The sequence below is a fragment of the Danio aesculapii genome, chromosome 14 (genome assembly GCF_903798145.1).
Source record: "Danio aesculapii chromosome 14, fDanAes4.1, whole genome shotgun sequence".
Classification (NCBI taxonomy): domain Eukaryota; kingdom Metazoa; phylum Chordata; class Actinopteri; order Cypriniformes; family Danionidae; genus Danio; species Danio aesculapii.
This window is the reverse complement of record NC_079448.1, coordinates 51,210,187-51,237,625: the sequence shown is the minus strand read 5'-3', so window position 1 is coordinate 51,237,625 and position 27,439 is coordinate 51,210,187. Positions and strand designations below refer to the sequence as shown.

At 39.8% G+C, this 27,439-nt stretch overlaps 1 protein-coding gene across 2 annotated transcripts in view; it reads right to left on the bottom strand.

Annotated features, from left to right (window-relative positions):
- Window positions 1–27,439, bottom strand: part of zdhhc5b (zinc finger DHHC-type palmitoyltransferase 5b) — a 40,234-nt gene that overhangs the window by 6,153 nt on the left and 6,642 nt on the right. Inside the window, exons 2-12 of one of the 2 annotated variants that reach the window (XM_056471793.1) lie at window positions 24,962–27,092; window positions 24,764–24,885; window positions 22,537–22,694; window positions 20,681–20,853; window positions 19,063–19,165; window positions 18,841–18,932; window positions 16,988–17,102; window positions 13,559–13,667; window positions 11,383–11,489; window positions 7,654–8,402; window positions 7,326–7,348 (exon numbers count right to left, since the gene is read on the bottom strand). In XM_056471793.1, coding sequence (XP_056327768.1) covers window positions 7,327–7,348; window positions 7,654–8,402; window positions 11,383–11,489; window positions 13,559–13,667; window positions 16,988–17,102; window positions 18,841–18,932; window positions 19,063–19,165; window positions 20,681–20,853; window positions 22,537–22,694; window positions 24,764–24,885; window positions 24,962–25,098 — 1,887 coding nt within the window. In that variant the 5' untranslated portion in view covers window positions 25,099–27,092 and the 3' untranslated portion in view covers window position 7,326. The remainder of the gene's footprint in view (window positions 1–7,325; window positions 7,349–7,653; window positions 8,403–11,382; window positions 11,490–13,558; window positions 13,668–16,987; window positions 17,103–18,840; window positions 18,933–19,062; window positions 19,166–20,680; window positions 20,854–22,536; window positions 22,695–24,763; window positions 24,886–24,961; window positions 27,093–27,439) is intronic. The other variant, XM_056471792.1, reaches the window with a different exon arrangement.

Below are 27,439 nucleotides of genomic sequence, written 5' to 3'. Positions count from 1 at the left end.
TGCATCGACTACAGGGTCCTAAATAACGGTACAGTAAAATACCGATATCCCCTTCCTCTGGTACCAGCCGCTTTGGAACAACTCCGAGAAGCTAAAGTCTTCACTAAATTGGACCTCCGCAGCGCGTATAATCTGATAAGAATACGTGAGGGGGACCAATGGAAGACAGCATTCGTGACCCCTACTGGCCACTATGAATATGAGGTCATGCCTTACGGTCTGGTCAACGCCCCCTCCGTATTCCAAAACTTCATTCATGAAGTCCTCCGGGAGTTTCTTCACCACTTTGTAATAGTGTACATAGATGACATCCTCATTTACTCCCGGAGTGAGGCCGAACATCGCCAACACGTTGCGGAGGTCCTACACACATTGAGAGAACATCACCTCTACCTCAAAGCGGAGAAATGCTCATTCCACCAGAAGTCGATTCATTTCTTGGGATACATCATTGACCAAACCGGTATACGTATGGATGGGAAGAAAATTGAGGCTGTTCTATCCTGGTCAGAACCCACTTCCATTAAGGAGCTCCAGAGGTTTCTTGGGTTTGCTAACTTTTATAGACGGTTTATCAAGGACTACAGCAGGATTACATCACCTCTCACTAATCTCCTCAAGGGTAAACCCAAAGGACTGGAGTGGACCAAAGAAGCAGCCGCAGCCTTCCGCCTTCTTAAGAAGGAGTTCACAAGGGCCCCACTCCTGACTCATCCTGACCCAAATCTTCCTTTCGTGGTGGAAGTGGACGCATCCACCACCGGCGTCGGGGCAGTATTATCCCAACATCATGATACACCGCCCCGACTGCATCCCTGTGCCTATTTCTCTCGGAAGTTGAGCCCGGCGGAGCAGAATTACAGCATAGGAGACAGGGAGCTTCTAGCAATCAAGCTAGCCCTTGGAGGAGTGGCGTCACTGGTTGGAGGGAGCCAAACATCCGTTCCAGGTGATCACAGATCACAAAAACCTCCAATATATCAAAGAGGCCAAGAGACTATGTCCACGTCAAGCCAGATGGTCACTTTTCTTCTCACGTTTTGATTTCTCCATTTCCTATCGTCCAGGACCCAAGAATCTAAGAGCAGACGCTCTCTCTCGTTTACACGAGCATCACGATCATGAAGAACTCCCAACGAAGATTCTTCCCGAACACATCTCCATTTGTCCGATCACCTGGAACGCTCCTCCAGTCGTTGCCACTCCGGAAGCCCCTGCTCCGCCGGGATGCCCTCCTCATCGGCAGTTCATACCACCTGAACACCGGGTAGATCTGATCCACTCCTTACATACCTCGCTAGGCACTGGACATCCAGGGATCAACAATACTCTCTCGCTAGTATCCCAACGATTCTGGTGGCCAAACATGGCAAGGGATGTGAGGCAATATGTTCAGGGCTGTAAGGACTGTGCCCAATCCAAGAGCCCACGTCATCTACCCGCTGGAAAGCTCCATCCCTTGCCGATTCCGAACCGTCCCTGGTCACACCTAGGAGTGGACTTTATCACTGACCTCCCCTCGTCAGAAGGTAATACCTGTATTCTAGTCATCGTAGATAGATTCTCAAAGTTTGTCAAACTAATCCCTCTGAAAGGTCTTCCCACAGCCTTTGAAACAGCCGACAATATCTTTAATCAAGTCTTCAGGTCATTTGGTATTCCAGAAGATATTGTGTCGGACAGAGGTCCACAGTTCATCTCACGTCTATGGAAAGCCTTCTTCAAGCTCCTAGGTGTGGCCGTCAGCCTCTCTTCTGGATATCATCCCCAAACCAACGGGCAGACAGAGAGGAAGATTCAGGAGGTGGGACGGTTCCTGAGGACCTTCTGCAGTGGTCACCAGAGCTCCTGGAGCCAGTATTTGGGCTGGGCAGAATATGCCCAAAATTCACTGCGGCAACCCTCCACCGGACTCACGCCATTCCAGTGCGTCCTGGGCTTCCAACCACCGCTCTTTCCCTGGGATGGCGAACCATCTGATGTCCCCGCAGTGGATCACTGGTTCCGGGAGAGCGAGAGAGTCTGGGACGAGGCTCATCAACATCTGCAGAGGGCAGTCCGTCGAAGCAAGGTAACCGCCGATAGAAGAAGGTCTGAAGAACCCAGATACACACCCGGACAAAAGGTGTGGCTATCCACCCGGGACATACGCATGCGACTGCCCTCTCGCAAGTTAAGTCCCCGATTTGTTGGTCCCTTCACCATCGTGGAACAGGTTAACCCCGTCACCTACAAACTACAATTACCCTCTCACTACCGTATTCACCCTACATTCCACGTATCACTCCTGAAACCCTATCACGATCCTGTTCTTCCCTCCACAGAGCCTGACCACGAAGAGGAACCCCCTCCTCCACTGCTCCTAGAAGAAGGAGCCGTCTACGCAGTGAAGGAGATCTTGCGTTCCCGACGTCGTGGTGGCCAGTTGGAGTACCTGGTGGACTGGGAAGGGTACGGCCCCGAAGAAAGGACATGGGTTCCCAGAGCTGATATTCTCGATCCTAGTCTCATGGTGGAGTTTCATGAGAGCCACCCTGAGTTCCCAGCGCCTAGAGGCAGGGGGAGACCACCACGGCGTCGGAGGTGTCGGCCCTCAGGAGCGGGCCCTGGGGAGGGGGGTACTGTCATGGATTGGTCAGGCTCTCACGACCCCCACTCACGAAGATCACCATCACCTGACTTCTAATGAGCACACAGCTGCATCACATTCACGAGCACCAGATAAAAGCACAGCACTCCAGTCGCTCATTGTCCGGGCTCGTCTCGACGAAAGCGGACAACTGAGCGACCACTCAGCGTAGTCATCCTCAGCTAAAACAAACGATTTACTTACCTGTTCTCTTTGTATTCCTCCTAGTCTTCCTGGTCCTCCCGAATCGTCCTGTCTTCCAGTCCTTCCAAGTCTGTGTCATCCTCTGTCAGCTGTATCTGGTGTGTGCTGTCCATCCTCGTGTATTCCTGTTACCCAGCCACGGAGGAAAAGACCCCAACATCATTCCTGATCCTCCTGGCTATCCTTCATGTGCTCCTTGTTGTCATTTAATAAACACCCTAACGTTTCCTTACCTCTGTCTCCTGTCCGCTTCATAACAAAGATGTCATCAACCTTACATTTATATTTATTTGAATGATCTGATTTTTCCATATACTTAAAAACATTACATTATTTTTGGCTAAAATACATTGAAACCAATATGTCCAGTGGGGGGACGCCAAATCTCTGTCTTTGTCACTGAATCGTTCATTCAGATTCGTTCGAATTGGTTCATTTATAAATGAATTAAGTGACTCACTATGAATGACTCGCTCAGAGATTTCTTGTTAACCTTGTTTGTTAAGTGCTTAAAACTTCGTTTCAAATAATAACAACATAAGAGGTGATAAAATGTCTATACTGCTGTGAAAAGAGTACAGGAAAAGCCACTTGATGAGTTTTCAACAATGTTATTTTATGTGACCCGAAACTAAAAGCAGCCTTCTCTATACTTACAACTAAAATACATACAAGCTTAATTTTACATTTGGATATATGTAGATTAAAAAAACAACATTTATTTTTACCTATTTCTAGACCCACCCAAAACCCCACCCTTGTAATTCACACCCTGTAATTAGTCCAGAACAATGAATCAAGCAGAGGTGAGTGATTCTAAGTTTGACTTTTCGCTGATCGTCTACTCTTCCCTGTTGATCACCCCTGACCTACTTTCTGCTGAATCTGAATTTCACGATCAGAATTTCTGGTTTTGACTTTCAGGATATTAAATTTGATGTTCTGAATTTCTTCATCTTGAAAATCTGAAACTGTATTTTCACAAACCTGAAATCTGCAGTCTGTGAATTCAGAACACAAAAAATCTGAAGTTTGAAAATATTATTACGTCTATAAAAAATTCTGCCTTGAAAAATTCAGTGGTCTAAAGTTTCAGATGTTCAATATTCAAGTTATGAAATTCAAATTCAAACAATTTTAAACGACATAATTCAGATTTATTAAATTACAATAGTCAATAATTTAAACTAACACAATTCAAATTCAGATTGTTTTTGGCGTATTATTAGCTCCATACGATAATCGTAAATGCATTATGGACTCAAATAAAAGATTTTTGCAGCTTGTTTAAACTACTTATTTAAAATGAGCTGAAACCATATAATTCTTAAGCTTTTTTTAGGGACAACTTAATTGCTTTTTGTTCAATCAACTTAAATTTCTAAAAACTAATCCGTCAACTTTTGATTGTGTGAAACCCAGCATTCTTTACAGTGAACACCATAGCTGCCAACATTTGTCTTTGAAAATCCGGGAGAATGGGTGGTTGGGGGGGTTTCGGGAATGAGGTGTCTGAATAACACTGTTAAGAACCGGGTTAGTTACTGTGGTGTTAGTAAGCTAATGGTAGTATGGTGCAGGTTTCGGGCAGCCGCTGTCATCGGATCCTTGAAGTTGGCGATCCGGCGGTGTTACAGACTGTACCAAAAAGCTGGAAATAATTGGGGGTTGGGGGGGTGTTGGAGGTGAAATTACGGGTGTTTTCCAGGAGAAACAACAAACACAGGAGGGTGGCGGGGGATGGGTCTGAAATACAGGAGACTCCCGGCAAAAGCGGGAGTGTTGGCAGGTATGGTGTACACTCAAAAAAAAATATGCTGCTTGTTCAAACTATGTGTTTAAAATTAGCTGACGTTCAGACTGCATAAGCTAAATGGATTTTAGCCCCAATTTTGACTCTCTGACAGGTCACAACCAAAATTGTCAGCGATACTTCCTATTGTAAAGTCATGCAGTGTAAAACCCCCAGTTGCCGATCCATCTTGCAGCGTAAACACAGCAGCGACAGAACACTAGCCCAGATAGTCATGCAGTGGGAAAACATCTGTGACACGACTATTTTGAAAATCCTGCAGTCTGAACTCAGCATTATTTATGTTTGATCCACGTAAATTTGTGAACAATTGTTTTGTGTTGGTGTTTTTTACAATATATGTATCACAGACGTGTAATAAATGACATTTATTTTATATGCTAAACATATGTGTTGCATCTATTGGTTGCGTGTCTAAATTTGACCAATCAGATGAGGCCGTACTATCTTTAGCCTCGCCTCCTCGTTAGTTGCTGTTCTGCTATTGGCTGGAGCGGCTCAAAGGTGAACCCAAAGCTGCAAATAAACACTAATAAGGCGGAGTCAAGATGAGAGAGAAAAATAACAACAGCCAATCAGAGTCTGAATGCCTGCTGTTGTTTTCACTCATCATGTTTTAAAGGCTAAATGTTTGCATCTTGACACAGTTTTTAGAATTAACTAGATCTGAAAATTTTCTTTTACCTGTTTATTTATTCATTAGATAAATAAATGATTTAAAAACTAAATAAAATGATAATAATAACTAATAAATCTAAATCTAAATAATAACTAATAAAAATCGCAATACTCAACAACAACATCACATATTTTTCCAGTATCGTGCAGCCTTAGTTGAAAGATTTGTAGGGATTTATGGATTAGATGTACAGAGACAACGCAAGCAAAGACAATAGATTTAAAGTCAGCATGAAACAGCATTCACAAGACGTATCATATTACTAAATTATTATGGACAATTTTATTGGTGAGCGATTGCAAAAATTAAGGTCAAGTTCACTGTTTTTGAGGATTTTGCACATACAGTTGAAGTCAGAATTATTAGCCCCCCTTTGAATTATTTCTTTTTAAATATTTCCCAAATGATGTTTAACAGAGCAAGGAAATTTTCACAGTATGTCTGACAATATTTTTTCTTCTGGAGAAAGTCTTAATTGTTATATTTCGGCTAGAATAAAAGCAGTTTTAATTTTTTAAAAAGCATTTTAAGGTCAATATTATTAGCCCCTTTAAGCTATAGATTTTTCGATAGTCCTACAGAACAAACCATCATTATACAATAACTTGCCTAATTACCCTAACCTGCCTAGTTAACCTAATTAACCTAGTTAAGCCTTTAAATGTCACTTTAAGCTGAATCGAAGTGTCTTGAAGAATATCTAGTCTAATATTATTTACTGTCATCATGGCAAAGACAAAATAAATCAGTTATTAGAGATGAGTTATTAAAACTATTATGATTAGAAGTGTGTTGAGAAAATCTGCTCTCTGTTAAACAGAAATTGGGGAAAAAATAAACAGGGGGGTGAATAATTCTGACTTCAACTGTATGCCATAATGTTTCAAATTTATAATTTGCTATAACTGGTTATAATGCTGTAAAACATAATCAGACGCAATGGGTAACATTTTACAATAAGGTTGTATTAGTTAATGCTGGTTAACGTATTTACTAACATGAACAAACAATGAACAATACATATATTACTGTATTTATCCATCTTTGCTACTGCTACTGAAGAAGGGCTTCAAAATATACCCCTAAGAATTGGGACACCATTACAGCACCTGCACACATCATCGTATGTCATCGCGATCTCTTGCTTCATATGAGATCAGACAATCGCGACTGCTGTAGTTATTCCAGTTGTGTTATTTATTGGTATTTATCTTCAGGATATCAATGAAGGCATATATCATGTTATCATAATGATTTAATGTGGTAATACGATCATAACAATACTGTGCATTTACACAGTGGCCATATTCATCTATGTAAACACAGAAAAAAACAACATTAACATTACAGCAGACACTGTAAAAAGCTCATTCTCAGCCACTAGACTTTACTGACAGGGTATTCCAGTGTCATCTAGTGTCAGAATGTTGTGGGACTGCTATACAGAAGTTATTATTATGGATTATGGATCGCCAAATTTAGCAGCCCATATATACAGCCCACATTCCTAGTGACTAAACTGAATTATTACCGGAGACATTTTCGTTTTGGTTTTAATGATGTAATTTGCAGATGATCCCTAAAATTGACCAACTTTACCGAGCTAATTTAGCTGTCTTTCAAAGTTGAGCACTTCATTTTAATTATCGATTTATCAGGGACGATGTGTTGTCACATGAACAATTTCATTTTCAATTTTGCCAGATATTTTGTGAACAGTGTTTTATAATGAAATTGTTAATCTGCTTTTCATTTTAATTTCCAGTTTTTATTTGATTTATTTAAAATCAGCAGGATTTATCTTCCATAATTCATTGCTGTAAAAGTGAAATTACTGAACACACACGGCAGTCTGAGATTAATGGTCATTTTAGAAGAACATTTCAGATGGTTTTTTTTACATATAAGTTCTTGATATTCAGAAAGTAATAAACACAACTCTTGATTTCATGCTGACTTTAAAAAAAGAAAGACATGAAAATTAGCAAAATGAGACAAACCTTAGCACAGAGACAGACTCATCCTTATGGCCACAAGGCAGGACGGAAGAGGACAGCAGATGAACGGAAAGAAAGAAAGAGAATAGAGGAGGGAAAAGGGCAGAGAAAGATGGAGGGTGTGCGTGCAGAAATTCGAGAGTGGCCATGGGTGGCAGGAAGAAAGAGACAGTGTTACTGAACAAAGAGAAGAAGAGAAACCAAACCAAATGAATATAATCATTGCTCTACTTGACCATCACACACAACACACACACACTGAGGCGTGCAGGGATTTTTGGGGGTGGGGAAAGAGAGAGATGATACAATAAAATCTGCAGGCATTACTCACTTGGGCATTGAAGTCCCGCCCCCTGAGCTAGAGGGACGGTGCTGTAATTCAGCCCCGCCTCCGTAGGACAGTGATTTGCCCAGAGCTGTGTGGCCAGGGGCGGGGCCAGGAGGAGGAGAGCCCAAAGAGCGTGCGCGAGGAGAAAGGGGCGGAGCCCGAGAAGGGGGCGAGCTGATTGGACGCAGGAAAGCTCTGTTGGGGGAGGGTCTTAGGGGGGCAGGGCAGGCCTGGAGAGACCCCTCCCTCTGCTGAGCAGACAGGAAAGGGGACGTGTACCCCAAAATAGGCGCCGCCCCTGCTGCTGTGCTAAGAGAGTGCGGAGGGTGTGGTCTGGGCGGGGACAGTTCATGAGCAGCAGACTCAAACTCCGGGCTTTCAGATGGCGTCAGCAGACTCTCATAAGACAGACTGCCGTTGCGCGTCTGATTGGCTAAACTTTTATAGCTGGTGGAGGTCGTGCCCTCAGAGATGAGCGGCCCTAGTGCATTGTGGGCTGTGTGGGCAGAGCGAAGGCTTGAGGAGCAAGAGGCTGCTGCTGATTGGAGGAGGGTGTCGGTAAAGGAAGGGTAAGACCGTCCACCAAACGCAGAGGCCCCGCCCAGCCCCCCCGAGCCTGATCTACCCCCCTCCGCTCCCCCACGGCACCCCGCGGCCCCTCGGCTGGACAGACTGGGGTCTGAGCGGTAGCTGTGCTGGCCGGTGGTGACGGGGACGGAGGGAGATTCGGTCATACTGTTCCCTCGACTCATCTGAGAGGAAAAACACAGACAGGAAGAGTACAGCAAACGCTCCCAGAAGAGTAAGAGCCAACAGAGAGATGAAGGACAGCACACAGCTGGACGTTTGAGCAAACAACACCGTGTAAAGTGATGTTTGAAGCCCCTAAGGGGACATATGGTGATGGAAAAGATTCAACAAAGTAAGTGGAACATTTATGTTTCAAAGCTTTTGCATATAATGATGGTGTTTGAATGAGAAACTTTGCATTTGCTTCCAAAACATTTTTGTCCATCTAAAGTCCTTCTAAAGCAAGTTGCTGAGACGTTTATTCCAGTATGTTGATGTACTTACTACTGAAATTAAATATTAAGTAGGGGGTGGGGCTTTAACTTGTGCATCATTCCCTCATAGCAAACTAACGGTAAGAGGGGCGTGGCTAAGAATATTGTGGCTGGAGCGTCAAATCATCAGAGGAGCCAATCCAAACGCTGAAGCAGATGCTCAGACTTGGATTGATTGATTTTTCAGTGGATTAACTTGCACAGATTAATTGTTCACCAAAGGAATAACAATGTGCACTAGCAAAATAAACACTGTAAATTTAGATTTTACTAGATAAATGCTAGATAATTTGTCAATTACTTGTCAGTAAAAACAAGTCACTTGTCCAGAGAGAAATGAAAATCAGTTTCGACTATGAAATGTCACATAAAATAAGTCTAAATACAAGTTAGTTGACTATCCAAAGTTTTAACTATGGTCAGAAATTTACACACACATTAATAAATGTACAATTTATTAGGTACACCTTACTAGTACCGGGTTGGACCTTCAGAACTGCCTTAATCCTTCGTGGTATAGATTCAACAAGGTACTGGAAATATTCCTCAGAGATTTTGCTCCATATTGACATGATAGCATCACACAGTTGCTGCAGATTTGTCGGCTGCACATCTATGATGCGAAGCTCCCGTTTTACCACATCCCAAAGGTGCTCTATTGGATTGAGATCTGGTGACTGTGGTGGCCATCCGAGTACAGTGAACTCATTGGGCCCTAATCATACACACGGAGCAATAAGGCTGATGGATGTCTTTAGTGAGTGCGTCTAATACGTTTCCTTATCCACGAAAGAGAGAAAGTGAAAGTAAAGGCCAGATAAAGGAGGCTCATTCTTTATCCTCACACTGCAGATGGTCTGTTTAACTGTTTTCTCGATAGTGAAGTGTTCAGTTTTCACACTTACAAAGTCGCCATGTAAATAGCAAATGCGCCATGGTGTGACGCAACTGACTCTTAAAAGAGAATGGGAGATGAGACTTTGATTGGTTTATGCTCAAAACACACTCATAACTCATTAAGAGAATAACACAACCCTGTTAGACTATGTGTCGCAGCGCAGAGCATATTTTTCCATCCTTAAAATAGCAAAAGTGGATTCAGACACGCCCTTAATGCTTTAGCACCATGCGCTTTAGACTTTGCGCCTAGATTATTAAAATAGAGCCCATCGTCATGTTCAAGAAACCAGTCTGAGATCATTCAAACTTTATGACAGCTCGTTATCCTGCTGGCAGTGGCCATCAGAAGATGGGTACACTGTGGTCATAAAGGGATGTACATGGTCAGCAACAATACTCAGGTAGGCTGTGGCTTAGACACGATGCTCAATTGGTGCTAATGAGCCCAAAGTGTGCCAAGAAAATATCCCCCACACCATTACACCATCACCAGCATGAACCGCTGATACAAGGCAGGATGGATCCATGCTTTCATGGTGTTGATGCCAAATTCTGACCCGACCATCTGAATGTTGCAGCAGAAATGGAGACTCATCAGACCAGGCAACGTTTCTCCAGTCTTCTATTGTCCAGTTTTGGTGAGCCTGTGTGAATTGTAGCCTCAGTTTCCTGTTCTTAGCTGACAGGAGTGGCACCCGGTGTGGTCTTCTGCTGCTGTAGCCCATCCGCCTCAAGGTTGGACGTGTTGTGTGTTCAGAGATGCTCTTCTGCAGACCTCGGTTGTATCGAGTGGTTATTTAAGTTACTGTTGCCTTTCTATCAGCTGGAACCAGTCTGGCCATTCTCCTCTGACATCAACAAGGCATTTGCACCCACAGAACTGCCTCTCACTGGATATTTTCTTATTTTCTGACCATTCTCTGTAAACCCTAGAGATGGTTGTGCGTGAAAATCCCAGTAGATCAGCAGTTTCTGAAATACTCAGACTATCCCAGTCTGGCCACATTCAAAGTCTCTTAAAAATCACCTTTCTTTCCAGATTGTCTCGACCATGTCTACATGCCTAAATTCAGTTGCTGACATGTGATTGGCTGATTAGAAATTTGCATTAACGAGCAGCTAGACAGGTGTACCTAATAAAGTGGCCAGTGAGTAGAGAATTAAAAGTTATGTGGAGTCAAGATTAATGTTTTGTTTTATCAGACAGACCTCAAACTTTATGCAAAGCTGACTTCAATTGTTTTTAAATAAAATTGCAGCATGTTTTTTTTCCATCTGTTATTTTGTCCCATCACACAGGCTCCTTAGGGGCTTCATAGGAATGAATAGAGGCACAAAAATTATGTTTAAAACATCAAGGAAAATTTGACACAAAATTTCATGCCATTTTTACAGAATGGATGAAGGAAAGGAAAGAATTTAAGTTGTGCTTCAGAACGAGAGGAAAAACAGCAACAGGAAAAGAGTCCAGCTTGAGTCAAATGCAACGACTGCAGAGTCAAACACAAGAGCAAGGTGCAAAAACACACCATAACGACAGATGACTGACATCTAAACTTACTCGCTCACTGACTGCCATTGATTTCAGAAATTCAAGAAAAATAATCAAAGAAAAGGATCAATGTATTAACAAAAGCCAAAAGGGAAAAAAAGAAATGCAATGCAAACCTTAAGTGCATTAAAATCATGGATGCCTCAAAAAACAAAACAAAGCAACTAAATCTGTTACACGAACGCTTGTCTTTTTGTGTATTGCACTCCGATTTACCTTGCTGGAATGTGTTGAGGCCGTGTGGTTCTTTCCTGGGCTGCTGTATGCCGGCCTGTATTTATACAATGAAGGTGTGGGCGGAGCTTCAGTCAGCAAGCTGCACTCTGATTGGAAGAAAAGACTATTTGATTGAAGGCACAGGGTTGAAATTGTACTAAAGGAATAGGAAAATGTGCTTGTCATTTACTCTCCTCAAGTGTTTCCAAATAATTTCATTCATTCATTCATTTGCTTTTCGGCATAGTCCCTTTATTATTCAGGGGTCACCACAGCGGAATGAACCGCCAACTTATCCAGCATATGTTTTACACAGCGGATGCCCTTCCAGCTGCAACCCATCACTAGGAAATACCCATTCACTCTCACATTCACACACATACAGTATAGACAATTTAGTTTACCCAGTTCACCTGTAGTGCATGTCTTTGGACTTGTAGGGGAAACCAGAGCACTGGAGGGAAACCCACACAAACACAGGGAGAACATGCAAACTCCACACAGAAATGCCAGCTGACTCAGCCGAGGCTCTAATCAGCGACCTTCTTGCTGTGAGGCAACAGCGCTACCTACTGCGTCACCGTGCCGCCCCTCCAAATAATTTAGTATAATTATTAATTATAATAAATATAATAGTATATAATATATAATTAATAATTAAGTTTTATTTGTCTATTAGACACAAAGGTATTTTGAAGAATACTGAAAAACCCCTGACTGCCATAGTAAAGAGAAAATACTAGTCAATGGTTACAGGTTTCCAGCATTTTTCAAAATATCTTCTTTTGTGTTCAACAGGAGAAATAAGCTCAAACAAGTGGCGGGTGAGTAAATGTTGACAGAATTTAAATTTGTGAACTATCCCTTTAAAAATGATCAAATAAATACAATAAAAACTGAAGACATTGTAAACCCCATTATTACCAGATCATTCATTCTTTCATTATCCTTTGGCTTAGTGCCTTTATTCATCAGGGGTCGCCACAGTGGAATGAATTGCCAATTTATCCAGCATATGTTTTACACAGCGGATGCCCTTCCAGCTACAACCCAGTGCTGGGAAACACTCATTCACAGCAAATTTAGCTTATTCAATTCCCCTAAAGCGCATGCGTTTGGACTTGTGGGGCAAACCGGAGCACCCGGTGGAAACCCACGCCAACACGAAGAGAACATGCAAACTCCACACAGAAATGCTAATGTAAGACACTAACACTGTTATTCTGCAATCCAGGTTCATGTAAGAAACCGATCGTGGACTTCATTTATTTAATCCAAAATGATTCCCGATTTGTGAATACACACTTCATCTCCTTGACCTCTCTTACACACAGACATCACACCTTTGATATTATGTTGGATATATTAGAGTTTATACTTAGTCACAATAGTGACCAGTGAGAAACAGCAAAGCCAGAATTACAATTCAATTGTTTTTACTTTCTCACAGCAAGAAGGTCGCTGGTTCGAGTCGCGGCTGGGCCAGTTGGCATTTCTGTGTGGAGTTTGCATGTTCTCCCCGTGTTGGTGTGGGTTTCCCCAACAGTCTAAACACATGCGCTATAAGGGAATTGAATAAACCAAATTTGCCATAGTGTGTGTGAATGAGTGTGAATGGGTGTTTCCCAGTACTGGGTTGCAGCTGGAAGGGCATCCGCCGTGTAAAACACATGCTGGAATAGTTGGCAATTCATTCCGCTGTGGTGACCCCTGATAAATAAAGGGACTAAGCCGAAGCAAGATGAATGAATGAATGGAAAATCTTTATATTATCACACACAGTTATGACTTCTTTACAAATTTCCACCTCTTACATCATCTAGATGTGCAAGCAGGAAGTATGGCAACACATCTGGACATGTGACATTGAAATAATTATCAAAACAACCTATTATTATTCTCTTAAAGTTAAATGTCTTGCTAAAAATTTATTTTAGAGTTTCCAAAAAAAGACTTTAAGAGAATAATAATAGATTGTTTTGATTAAATTATTTTAATGTCAGTGTGATCACAGTGTGACCAAAGACAGTGGGTTGAATGGGTTAATGCTCTTTCCAACACAATATCTGCTCATTTTGCCAATATTATGAAATCGTTCATGTTAAAATTTAAACATCCAAAGCAAAAAGTGTGTGTGTGTGTGTGTGTGTGTGTGTGTGTGTGTGTGTGCACTAACCTTCATTTTGTGTGTGAGGCAGCCCAGGGTATCTGTGCTCTGGTTTGGGTGGTGGAGGAGGATCAGCATCAGTGGACTGACTCTCCATTATCTCCAGACTACTTTTAGACTGATGTACACACGCACACACACACGTGCACACACACACAAAGCAAATCTTAGAAAAAACGTCAACTTATCTAAAGGGATTTTATAAATCTACATCAAAGACAATAGCAGTATATGTTAATTACTCTAAAAATGAAGTTCATCTAAGGCTGCATTTACACTGCATGGTTCAAGTGACCCAATTTCGATCCTTTTCTCCCATGCGGCACAGATCATATATGGCCCATGTACATGTAAGCAGGAAAAAATAAATCTCATGGACTCCGATTTACTCAGATCAGATTCAGGCTCATCCATGAAAAAAATGTGGACATTTATCTGATATGAATGGGAGACTACGTGCCCTCGTGTCTGAGGTAAGCTTATAGATTGGATTTTCCCCTGTTAATGCGAGTTGCACGTCATTAAAAATGGCAGCGAATGACAAACTCTGATGCTTTAATTCCAGAACCAAGATCCTTAAACTTTAATCTCATGTACAAGGACCAAAAAAGTTTTTATATTGGCATGTGGCACATGTTAACGCATTTAAGCATGTTACTATAGAGAGAGAGAGCGCAAGCCCCACATGTAAACAATACAAACTAATATAAAGCTGCATACATAAAGTGCATATACCACACATTAAAATGCCTACTGGATTAAAATAAGCCTAGATTAACAGAATATGATCAAATAAGAACTGTTCTGTCATAAACTTTCAATTCAGTTCAATTCACCTTAGTATAGCGCTTTTACAATGTAGATTGTCAAAGCAGCAAATTGAAACTACAGCAAATACACTTATCAAACAGAACATAACCCCCGTAAACAGATTAAATACAGGAATAGAGAAAAGGGTACTCTTATTATCAGCTGTCAGTCAGCGCCCGCTCTTTTTTTTTTTTCGGGTCATTGCATCTTTGCCAAGTGCAGTGTAAATGCATTATAAAAAAAACAAAAACAAATGGAATACAACCACAAAACCAGAAATGACCATCAATATATGCAGTGTAAATACAGCCTCAGAGCACAGATAAAACTGATCAAATACATGACAAACTTTAGGGTATGTTTAAAGGATGACAATGATGTACTGAAAACAGAAGTTAAAAACAATTGGAAGACAAATACTAGGGTCAAGCACTTATACAGACCGAACACATATGTACCCCTGTCATGATCTCTATTTTATGTTGTACAATATATTGCACCAAAACATATCATGATAAACGATTTTACTGTCATTTTTAAAAACCATTGTATGCCACTCATTATATAATGCCAGAATGACAATATTATAGCATCACAATGCAAGTACACTCTTCCAAAGAACATATATTTTATTCTTAAGATCAGTTAATTTAATTACAGTCATTTTAACTATTTAATAATCAGGCATTTTAATCAGAATATGCTTATGCTAAATAAATAATAATAAATGTTAACACAAACTGCAAGGTAAAAAGTAACAGAGGCTGCGATATCTGCTACCAGATCTATTTTCAGTCATCAGTAGGCCCACACGGAATCTGCGCGCCCAGAATTCCGTAGATTTACCGGAGAATTCCGCAGATTTTCCGCAGATTTTCCCCAGAATTCCGCAGATTTTCCCCAGAATTCCGCAGATTTTCCCCAGAATTCCGCAGATTTTCCGCAGAATTCCGCAGATTTTCCACAGAATTCCGCAGATTTTCCGCAGAATTCCGCAGATTTTCCACAGAATTCCACTGATTTTCCGCAGAATTCCGCAGATTTTCCACAGAATTTCACAGATTTTCCGCAGAATTCCGCAGATTTTCCACAGAATTCCACTGATTTTCCGCAGAATTCCGCAGATTTTCCACAGAATTTCACAGATTTCCGCAGATTTTCCACAGAATTCCACAGAATTCCGCAGATTTTTCACAGAATTCCGCAGATTTTCCGCAGATTTTCCACAGAATTCCGCAGATTTTCCGCAGAATTCCGCAGATTTTCCACAGAATTCCGCAGATTTTCCACAGAATTCCGCAGATTTTCCGCAGAATTTCGCAGATTTTCCGCAGAATTCCGCAGATTTTCCACAGAATTCCACTGATTTTCCGCAGAATTCCGCAGATTTTCCACAGAATTTCACAGATTTCCGCAGATTTTCCACAGAATTCCACAGAATTCCGCAGATTTTTCACAGAATTCCGCAGATTTTCCGCAGATTTTCCGCAGATTTTCCACAGAATTCCGCAGATTTTCCGCAGAATTCCGCAGATTTTCCACAGAATTCCGCAGATTTTCCACAGAATTCCGCAGATTTTCCGCAGAATTTCGCAGATTTTCCGCAGAATTCCGCAGATTTTCCACAGAATTCCGCAGATTTTCCGCAGAATTCCGCAGATTTTCCACAGAATTCCGCAGATTTTCCCCAGAATTCCGCAGATTTTCCACAGAATTTCGCAGATTTTCCCCAGAATTCCGCAGATTTTCCACAGAATTCCACAGATTTTTAGGCAATCAATAATTCGGTTTATTGACTTGAGTAAATGTGTGTAAATCTATATTTATTCAGTTTTTAACTTAATTACAGTAATATTATTGCCTAATATGAAAAAAATGCTTCTGATTTATGTACAATGCAGTTTGTACAGTATTTTTTTTTTGTCTTTTAGTAGAGATATTATATGAGGGACTTGCTTTGTTTACGAAAAAGTGAATCTAATTGGATTTGCATTTTAAACATTAAATAAAAGCTAAGCTATTATTTTTATTTGTACATATTACGGTTTTAGTTACGATACTCCCAAAATAATTCAGCAGAAATCCGTAGATTTTTACCAACAATTCTCCACAGAAATAGCAAAAATCGTCAGCATATTCTGTCTGGCCCTAGTCATCAGACACCCAAGTGAAAATATACTATAGTAATTTCTAGTAAATACTATAGTGTTTTTAACCATACTGACACTGACATCTTCAGTAGAGATGGAGATGCTGCACAATCAGCTAAAATGTTGCTGTAATTGGTTTTATCTATGGGCGATATATGTTGCATCACCAAAAATGATTGAGGTCATGTCCCTGTGTTGTGCAATAAGTCTGTATATTGATTATTGTGACGGGCCTAGTAATATGCATGGATATGAATTTACTGTTTTCACAAACCTTTTGTTTTTGTCATCTTTGTAAAGATAGTAATAGTTCCCCCAAAGTTTGCATTTTTAGTCCACCAAATAGCAATACTTGTGTAAACGAATATCCAAACATTAAAAGTATTGGTTCCACTTGAAATAAATTAGTTGGAAAGTCCTGTATCTGCAAACCATGAATGATATCTTGATGTAAAAGGGTATGATGGTGTGTTTATACCTGCTGGATGCCGTTATCCAGGACTTTAGCTGCTAGTTGAGCTTCAGATAAAGGCGGTCGCAGAAACGGTGGCTGGACTTGAACAGACTGAGGTTTTCGCAATCGACCCAGATACCTGCATTAAAACAGGTCCACATACAATTAAAACTGCAGCCCTAGCACAAACACAGCTTTATTTATGACTGAGTATTCATTTGAAATGCATTAATTCTGATTCTGTGAATGAATCTAATTCTTAAAGCAGAAGAAAAAACATATTTCAAAAACATGTTTTATTATCTGCACGTTTAGGCTATAATAAGTCCACAGGTATGTAAAGGTCTAGTTAAAAGATGCATTTAAAGTAAAAGTAATTCACTCAAAAGTTGTAAGTGATTTCCTCTCTATCATTCGTTTTTGAATTAACATTAGCTGCAACCCAGTGCTGGGAAACACTCATTCACACAGCCAATTTATCTTATTCAATTCCCCTAAAGCGCATGCTTTGGACTATGGGGCAAACCGGAGCACCTAATGCAAACTCCACACAGAAATGCAATGTAAGACACTAACACTGTTATTCTGCAATCCAGGTTCATGTAAGAAACCGATCGTGGACTTCATTTATTTAATCCAAAATGATTCCCGATTTGTGAATACACACTTCATCTCCTTGACCTCTCTTACACACAGACATCACACCTTTGATATTATGTTGGATATATTAGAGTTTATACTTAGTCACAATAGTGACCAGTGAGAAACAGCAAAGCCAGAATTACAATTCAATTGTTTTTACTTTCTCACAGCAAGAAGGTTGCTGGTTTGAGTCCTGGCTGGGTCAGTTGGCATTTCTGTGTGGAGTTTGCACGTTCTCCCCATGTTGGTGGGGGTTTCCTCCGGGTGCTCCGGTTTCCCCCAAAGTTCAAACACATGCGTTATGAATTGGGTGAACTAAATTGGCCGTAATGTGAATGTGAGAGTGTATTAGTGTTTCCCATAAAACATATGCCGGAATAGTTAGCGGTTCACTCCGCTGTTGTGATCCCTGATAAATAAGAGACTAAGCTGAAGGAAATGAATGAAGGAATGACACAGATGCAAACAGGTATTATAATATTAGGCTACTGTCACTTTAAGACCAAATACACTGATACAACTGTTTACTGTACATTCCCATTAAGCTTAATCAACATTATTATTATTATTATTCAGTAAGTGCCCAATACACATTTTTTTTCTCATGGACTGGTTTGATTCATGCAGCTTATTGTGCCTAATGTCTCTTTTTAAAATCAAGCATGTCACACACTTTATTTTCCCCTTCATGCATGTTTAATGATTTCACCAATGCATCAATAAACTCAAGCAGTCGCTTGTTGTCCACATGTGCAAGATATATTTTCTAAGCTGAATTGAAATGCATGACTAATTGAAACCCAATTTAATTTTAAAATAGGAACTTGTCCTTGATACTCAATCCTATTTGTGAGGAAATAATAATAAGTAGCGACGTGGTGGCGCAGTGGGTAGCGCTGTCGCCTCACAGCAAGAAGGTTTCAGGCCTCGGCTGGGTCAGTTGGCATTTCTGTGTGGAGTTTGCATGTTCTCCCTGTGTTCGCGTTGGTTACCTCCGGGTGCTCCGGTTTCCCCCACAGTCCAAAGACATGCGCTATAGGTGAATTGTGTGACCTAAATTGTCCGTAGTGTATGTGTGTGAATGAGAGTGTATGGATGTTTCCCAGTGATGGGTTGCAGCTGGAAGAGCTGCTGCGTAAAACATATGCCGGATAAGTTGGCGGTTCATTCCGCTGTGGTGACCCCAGATTAATAAAGGGACTAAGCCAAAGAGAACATGAATAAATAATAAGTACCTGGGAGCCTGTGAACTGCACAGCACATGTGCGATATTTTTGAAACATCCATGTGTGAACGGGTTAACGCCGCCTCTGAACTTCCCAGTCACCTGAGGGAGAAGAGAGGACACATGAGAACACACCCTTAGAAATCAGGCAGAAAAAAAATAACATCATTCTGTTTGACCAAACAAACACAATACGGACAACAGACACACCCAAACAAACACACACACACACCTGTTCATTGGTCGTTCTCCCTCTGGCTACGAGAACGACGTGGAAACCTGTGAGTCCTGCAACTGGCACGAAAAACAAACCGGCTATACACATCACTGCCATGCTGAGGGATGAGTTAAGGAGGAGATCACCAAGAGTAAATCACAAGATAAAGGACATTTGAGCCTGATTCATAAAATATGTGCAGAACAAACTGTTTAACACAGTGTCCTAACATCTGCACACCCAGACATGAAATGATGGAAACATTTAAATACCACAGACATTCAGAAGTACGGAAAAGTGGACAGGTTTATACAGTTTAAGTCAGAATAATTATATAATTATATATATATATATATATATATATATATATATATATATATATATATATATATATATAGCTGTTGTGACAGGAGCACAGCAATCCCATCATTTATGTATAGGCTAGGTGCGCACATGCATCTGCTCTGCTTGTAAGTTCATAAACAAACATCTGCGATCGGTTTATGAAATCAGCCAGATCACTGATCCAGCCAATAAATGTGATTATCAGCAGATACCAATCTCCAGCCGATCGATCGGAGCATCCCTACTTTTATTTTTATGCATTTGTTAAATATTTTGGAGCTAAACTGTTAAAGGGAGTCGAGAATATTGCACTGCATTCCTGGATATGTATCTTGCATGGTTGTAATTTATAGGCGGGATTATGCTAATATGTGATGCACCATATTTATGAATGATTGGAATTCATTAACATATTTGTTTGTTAATGAACAATGTTAATAAGCATTTGTGAATCTGGTAAACAGTTGTGTAGGTCTGCATTACGTGGAAACTACCGTATTTTCCACACTATAAGTTCAACTAAACTATGTTAACTGTTTTGCTTCCATTACCTTTTTTTTTTTTTTTGCAGACAGTGTATTTTAGCGTGCGCCTTTTAATACGGTGCGCCTTATGTATGGGTTAAGTACAGAAATAGACCCCGTAATTGAGACTGCGTCTTATAATCCGGTGCGCTTTATAGTGTGGAAAATACGGTACTCCTATATTATTGAATGCTTCATAAATTATGTGCACGTTTAAGTAGAGTTCCCACTCTTTCATGGACACCAGATTCAACCACTTTCAAGGACTTTTTAAAGCACCATTAATTTTTAATCAAGTAGCTTTGTAATTTATACCCCAGCATATGTAGCACCATACCATTTCACTTACAATGAATACTTTTACTAATTAATTTTCAGAAATTTAGACCATTTTAAATAGTCATGTCAAGAACTTTAATAAAATACACTGAATTCAATACTGGTGATATATTTACATGCAGTTTCTGAAAGACTGATCAAATGTGCGTTATTTGTCACTGGTATTGTAGAATATTTAGGATTTTTCAATGAAGAATTTCTCCATTTTTATGTTGTTTTTGACAGCAGCGCAGTACAATTGTTGAAATGACACCATAAACATTTTATTTTTGTTTTCAAATTTAATTTCAAGGTCCACTTTCAAGGATCTGTGTTCATTTTTAAGTACTTTCCAGGCCTTGAATGTATGGTCCACAAGTTCAGTTTGTTAAAAGCAAGTCAAATGTTGACAATGGCAAGAAAACCGAACTCAAACGAAAGGATACGTGACTCCAGATTGGACCAGGTCCAGCTGTTTAGTGTGATGGAGGATGTAAAGCAGACTGAATCCAAACACATCCATAATGTGAACAGTGAGTGAGAGCAGGAACAGAAAGAAGTAACGATAGTTCCTCCTCCCAATGCAGTTGTTGACCCATGGGCAGTGATGGTCAAACTCCTAAACACAGACACACACACACATTTAGAAGGTATAAACAATACAAAAAATAAGTCTAGTAAGAATATTGGGACAGATTTACTAAACAGGGAAAATCAGCACAAGAGCATAATCCCATAAAAGCACAGAGGGAAGTCTAAATTTACATGTATTCATTTAGCAGACACTTCTGTGCAAAGTGACTTACAATTGGGGTATTGGGGTATTCATTCAACTATACGTGTCTGGAAGGCACAAGCGCACAGCGCACCTCCATTGGAAACAACGAACTTGTGCAAACTCAAGAAAAGGACGCGATATGCGAATGGCCCCTAAAAGGCCGCCATCAGTTGTGATCTCCATCAGTTGATCTTCTTGCACAGACATGCTGGATTCACCTGATTTGTTGACAAATGGGTTATGGATCCATTCCTTGGCAGTTTGTGGGTCCTTCACTGGGCCTTTTCCCCTTAGCAAAGAAACTTTCCAAAGATGCTGCTTGTGGGCTAAATTTGGGCTTTTCAAAATAAAAGCTCATTAACACTCAGATAATAAATAAAACGGAAATAATTAATGATTTCTTGTGCGATCCGGTACCAATTAATCCACAGACCGGAACCAGTTGTTGAGGACCACTGATCTAGAGCTACTACACGAGACTCCACACTTGTAAACACTCACTCCACCAGGTTCGCGCGGCTCTCGGTCCTGCCCACAATCATCACCGCTACCAAGCCGACCAATCACAGAGCTCGTGCTACGCGTCGTTGCGATGTGTAGTTACGTTTTTTGAGAGGTGCATGCCAGCATCGGCGTCAGCCATGGTGAGGGCTTTGTGACCGTGCAAAGGCTGCGCTGGAGCACACACGTGCGCTTGACGCAGAAGAATAAATCAGCCTTAAGGGTGAAGGAGATGTTTTTATAGAGAGAAATTTAATTCAATTCAATTCACCTTTATATCTATAGCGCTTTTACAATGTAGGTTGTGTCAAAGCAGCTTCACATAGAAGAGTGTTTCTACGGGTGGTTTGTCAAGCCCACTCACCTGTGTGAAGCACACTTCAAAAGAGCACAATGTTTTTTATTTTTGACCTTTTTCATACAGATATCGTTGCGGATGTGTAAATGTTCAGTTTTTGGCTACATTGTTGTTGTATGAACATAGCCTTAACTGACAAAAAATATATAATAAACAATGCAGAGATTAATATGTTTACAATGAGTCTTTTTCTGGCATTTAAAATGAATGGACATGAGTAAAGAAAATTCTCTACCTCTGAATGCTTTGTTTTCTGCTCCTATAGCTAATATCCAAGCATGTCAAGTGCTAGATAATAAGACGTGCCTTTTCATGCCGTTAAATAATTGACTGAAAACTTTAGTAAACCATGCTGCATCATTACTTTAAACTCTCCTCCTATAAATGCTTAAATTCATGGTGTCTGAAATGTTTACGTTTCTGAAATGCTTATTAAAGCAAAAGTAATAATACACACTTTTTCATGACAAAGTTTTGCAATTCTGTAAATTTAGCATCTTTAGTAGATTTTGACTTTAGTTTTTAATGCCAAAACTGGGATTGTGCTAGTGCTAGCTGTTAGTTATTCTGGCCCTATAAGCAAAATACTGAAGGATTATGTGTGTGTGTGTGTGTGTGTGTGTGTGTGTGTGTGTGTGTGTGTGTGTGTGTGTGTGTGTGTGTACCTCTACACAGTTGTCGCACACAGAACAGTGTGAACAGCGTGGTGGTCTGTAAAAGCGGCAGGTGGAGCACCACTTCATCCGCACCTGAATGCCCCTCACCTCCACTGTCTTATAGAGTGGAGCACGGAAATCATCCTCTTTATCTTCATCTTCCTCAGCTGAAAAAACAGCAGCACGCACAATCTCATGAAAACTGACAGGAAAAGTATTTTTGGGTTTGTTCGTTGGTGTTTGGGCTTTAAGAAGTAACATTTACATTCCACTGAACTGAACTCTGAAAACTGGAAGCAGATTCAATTGACTAGAACTTCATCTACTGTATGTTAAGCTGCTTTAACACAATCTACATTGTAAAAGTGCTATAGAAATAAACATGAATTCGATTGAAAAGTGCACCTTTTAAAACTTTAAACTATAAAATCAAACTATAAAATCAAATTTAAACTATAAAATCATAAAATAACAATTTAAAATCAGATTCCATGAATAAATTGATTAAGTATGAACAAATCTGGTAGAGAAGTTATCATAGTTCAACACTTACTAATGCATTATTAAAAATCCAAAATTGTGCTTGTTAACCTTAGTTAACACACTGCGGGTTAACATAAACTAACAGTAAATTAAACTATATTGTCATCAATAAAGCATGAATAAATACTGTAATAAATGTATTGTTTGGTCATGTTAGCGAATACATTAACATGAATTAATTGACCCTTAAAAAGTGTTATCAATATAAATTTGGGGGGGTTCCTGTTGGAATGATGACTTTGACTTAAAAATCAAATTTTTATGTTAATTTTAAGATATACATAGCACTTTCTGCTGAACGTTTGGAACATTTATGAAGGATTGGGACAATGATGTTCAGCTTTACACATTTCAGTGTTGGTTAGACTTCTTGATGTTTTTTTAAACCAAACTTGGCTCTATTTGATCCCGAAATACAGTAAAACATTCATACTAAAATACTTTTGAAATGTAACTTACTCCTCTAAGAAAAAATTAAATAATCAGCATTTTCAGCATCATTACTTCAGTATTCAACGTCACATGATTTTACACACAGAATTACAATATGCTGATTATTATTTGATTGCTATCATCAATGTTGAATAGTTTGTTGTAGGGGAACCTACAACTATTATATATCTGCCTTTTAAAGCCACTACTATCTAATATAGTAATAGATGATAGATACCTATTATAATGTTTTTTTCTATTCAATTATTTCTTTCCCTATTAAACTGAACTACTCTAAGGTGGGCATGCCATTGTCTGGTGAAGCAGTAAGATAGCAGTGGTGGATCTATAACACTCTCTGAGTTAATTTAGTCACTACTAAATACAAAAACCAATCCAAGTTTTATCCCAGAGAATGTTTCAAGCCTCTTACATTGTGATGCTTAAATCTTTCATAAAATGTGACACATTTGACAAAATTTCCCGAATTGTTTGTTTATTACGAGCTCAACATAACAGTGTTATTTTGAAAATGCAAAATCTAAATGTTTAGCAACCTTATAAATGCCTTTGTCACAGTAAAACACAAGCAAAACACACAAAGCATTAAAATAAACAAAAATGCTTTCAAATTATGAATATAAAACTTATTTCACAATCTTAATGGCTCTATAAAAGCATTTTGCTCCAATACAACTCACTTATTTCTCTAAAAACGAGATTCACACAACAAAGTAGGATTCACACACACGCCAAAATTGAATATACAACTGAAGTCTGTATATTATTATCCCCAATATCTGTTTAACGGAGAGAAGATTTCTTCAACACATTTTAAAACATAATAGTTATAATAACTCATCTCTAATAACTGATTTCTTTTGCCATGATGACAGTACATAATATTTGACTAGATATTTTTCAAGATACTAGTATTTACCTTAAAGTGACATTTAAAAGACGTAATTAGGTTAATTAGGCAAGTCATCAAGTCATTTTATGACGATGGTTTGTTCTGTACACAATTGAAAAAATATATAGCGTAAGGGGGCTAATAATATTGACCTAAAAATGATTTTAAAATAATTAAAAACTAGCCGAAATAAAACAAATAAGACTTTCTCCAGAAGAAAAAATATTATAGGAAATACTGTGAAAAATTCCTGAATCTGTTAAACATCATTTGGGAAATATTTAAAAAAAGAAACAAAAAAAATGTACAGGAGGGCGAATAATTGTGACTTCAACTGTAAATGTGTACCTCTAGGGAAGACGCCGGGGTCCATGAACGTGGCCATACAGAAATTGGCCAAAGTGAAGAGGAAGACCACGACATTATAGAGCGGAATGAAGGAGGAAAACTTCTCCGACAGCCACGGACACCTGCACAAAAAAACAGCGCTCATTACACTCAGAGTAATGCTGACACACTGTACTGATGTTTTTAGCTCCTACTCACGTAAAACACAGGAACAGTGTCGTGGCTCCCACAAGGAAAGCGGTGGCTGCAGACACAGGCACATATCGACTGGGGCGGAAGGAGCGGGATGGGGAGGGGTCTCCGAGAGCCCCGCCCACACTCAGACCCACAGGCATTTGGAGGAGTCCAAAAAACAGACGAGGCGTCAGAAAGAGGAGGACACTCGCCTCCCGCCTGAGTGAAGATGATCTGCAGCCATGGCCAATAAAACTGAACTAGTCTCACAAATCAAGGTGCACTTCTCTTTGAAATCAGCGTAAAATAGTGCACTTCTCTCTTAAATCAATGCAAAATGGTGCACTTCTTTCTTAAATCCACTAAATACAATGCTCTTCTCTCTTAAATCAATGCAAAATGCTGCACTTCTCTCCTAAATCAATGCAAAATAGTGCACTTCTTTCCTAGATCAATGCAAAATGGTACACTTCTCTACTAAATCAATGCAAAATAGTGCCCTTTTTTCTTAAATCCACTAAAAACAATGCACTTCTCTCTTAAATCAATGCAAAGTAGTGCACTTCTTTCTTAAATCCACAAAATCCAATGCACTTTTATCCACAATGAATGTGAGAGCACATTTCTCTTCTAAATCAATGCAAAATAGTGCACTTCCCTACTAAACCAATGCAAAATAGTGCACTTCTTTCTTAAATCCACTAATAACAATGCACTTTTCTTCTAAATCGTTGTGACAGAGTATTTCTGTCCTAATTCAACATAAAATGGTGCACTTCTCTCCTAAACCAATGCAAAATGGTGCACTTCTTTCTTAAATCCACTATATGCAATGCACTTTTCTCCTAAATCATTGTGAGAGTGCGCATTTCTCTAATAAATCAAATGCAAAAAGGTGAACTTCTCTCCTAAACCAATGCAAAACGGTGCATTTCTCTCCAAATCAATTGCAAAATGGTGCACTTCTCTTCTAAACCAATGTAAAATGGTGCACTTCTTTCTTATATCCACTAAAAACAATGCACTTTTCTCCTAAATCGTTGTGAGATAGCGCATTTCTGTCCTATATCAAGCTAAAATAGTGAGCTTTCTTTAAATCCACAGAAAATAGCTCACTCCGCTCCTAAATGAACATAAAATTGGTCACTTCTCTCCTAAATCAATGCAAAACAGTGCACTTCTTTCTTAAATCCACATAATATAATGCACTTCTCTGCTAAATCATTGTTAGAGTTTGTCCTTAGTGCACTAAATCAACAAGAAATGGTGCACTTTTCTCTTAAAAGGATGTAAAATACTGCAGATGATTTTTTTTTGTATCTGACTGCATGTGCTGATAGACAAAAAAATAGAGTAAATTTAATTACACACAAAGCGATACTATGATTTACTGTAAATACAAAAATAGTTCTAGTTTCATCAAAAAAATAAGTTCATATGGCTTAAATGTAACAAGATTTGGTCAATAAAAAGAAAAAATCAAGTGACAGCAAAGCTCTTTCAGTGCAAATCTCTGGTAAGCCCCGTGTTACACTGAAAAGAGCCTTAAAGGAAGCAGCGATTTGCGTTCAGGCATTCATACAGTGCTTATTCATATCTCAAAACATCACAGCGGATAAGTGCAAGTGAGCATGACGTCAGACTACAGAAATGAGGAAAAAAGAAGAATTGGTGGGAGGTATACAGCCAAGCAAAAAGGGAAGAAATTAAAAATATGAATTTCTTTCTACGATCTCAACGGGAGTCTGGATTCCCCCTGGAGTAGTCCGTCTAAGAAAAGACCGTCATTACGAGTACAAAATATAAAATAGAGCTCTTGATGTCTTGTGCCCTAAATGAGAGCTCATTCTCCTCTCTGGGTTGATTTTTGCTCACACTTTAGTAAGAGACAAACTTGCCCAAATGGATCACATGAATCTTGTGGATATGCACATGGTAACGTGGCAGGATGGTTCTTCAGAGGTCCATATGGAAAAAAGCTAAGTGTGTGTCCAACATTGCAACTGTGTGTGATCTGTGGGTTGAAAACTCCAGCTCGTGGTGACACACATGCGTGCAAAACCATTTTAACCCTGCATAGTGTCCCATGAGGCCTTTCTTTCTTCTAGAACGCTGTCCTCCTCCTTTATGATTCCTTAATAGGCCTGAGCGGTATCTGCAAGAAGAGGAAGATCATTCAAAATATGCACTGCAAAAAATGATTTTCTTACTTACAGTTTTTGGGCCCTATCATACACCCGGCGCCATGCGGTGCATGGCGCGACGCAAATGTTATTTGCTAGTTTCAGCTCGACGCAAGTGTCAATTTTGACGTTTTGCGCCACGCTGTTTAAATAGCAAATGCATTTGCACTCATATGTGCGCCCATAGGCGTTCTGGTCTAAAAAGGAGGTGTGTTAAGGTGCATTGCTGGCACGTCGCTATTTTGAGGAACTAACATAGACTTTGCAATAGACCAGCTGAAAGCAGGTCTAAGTCCAGCGCAGAGCGGGTTAGTTTTGC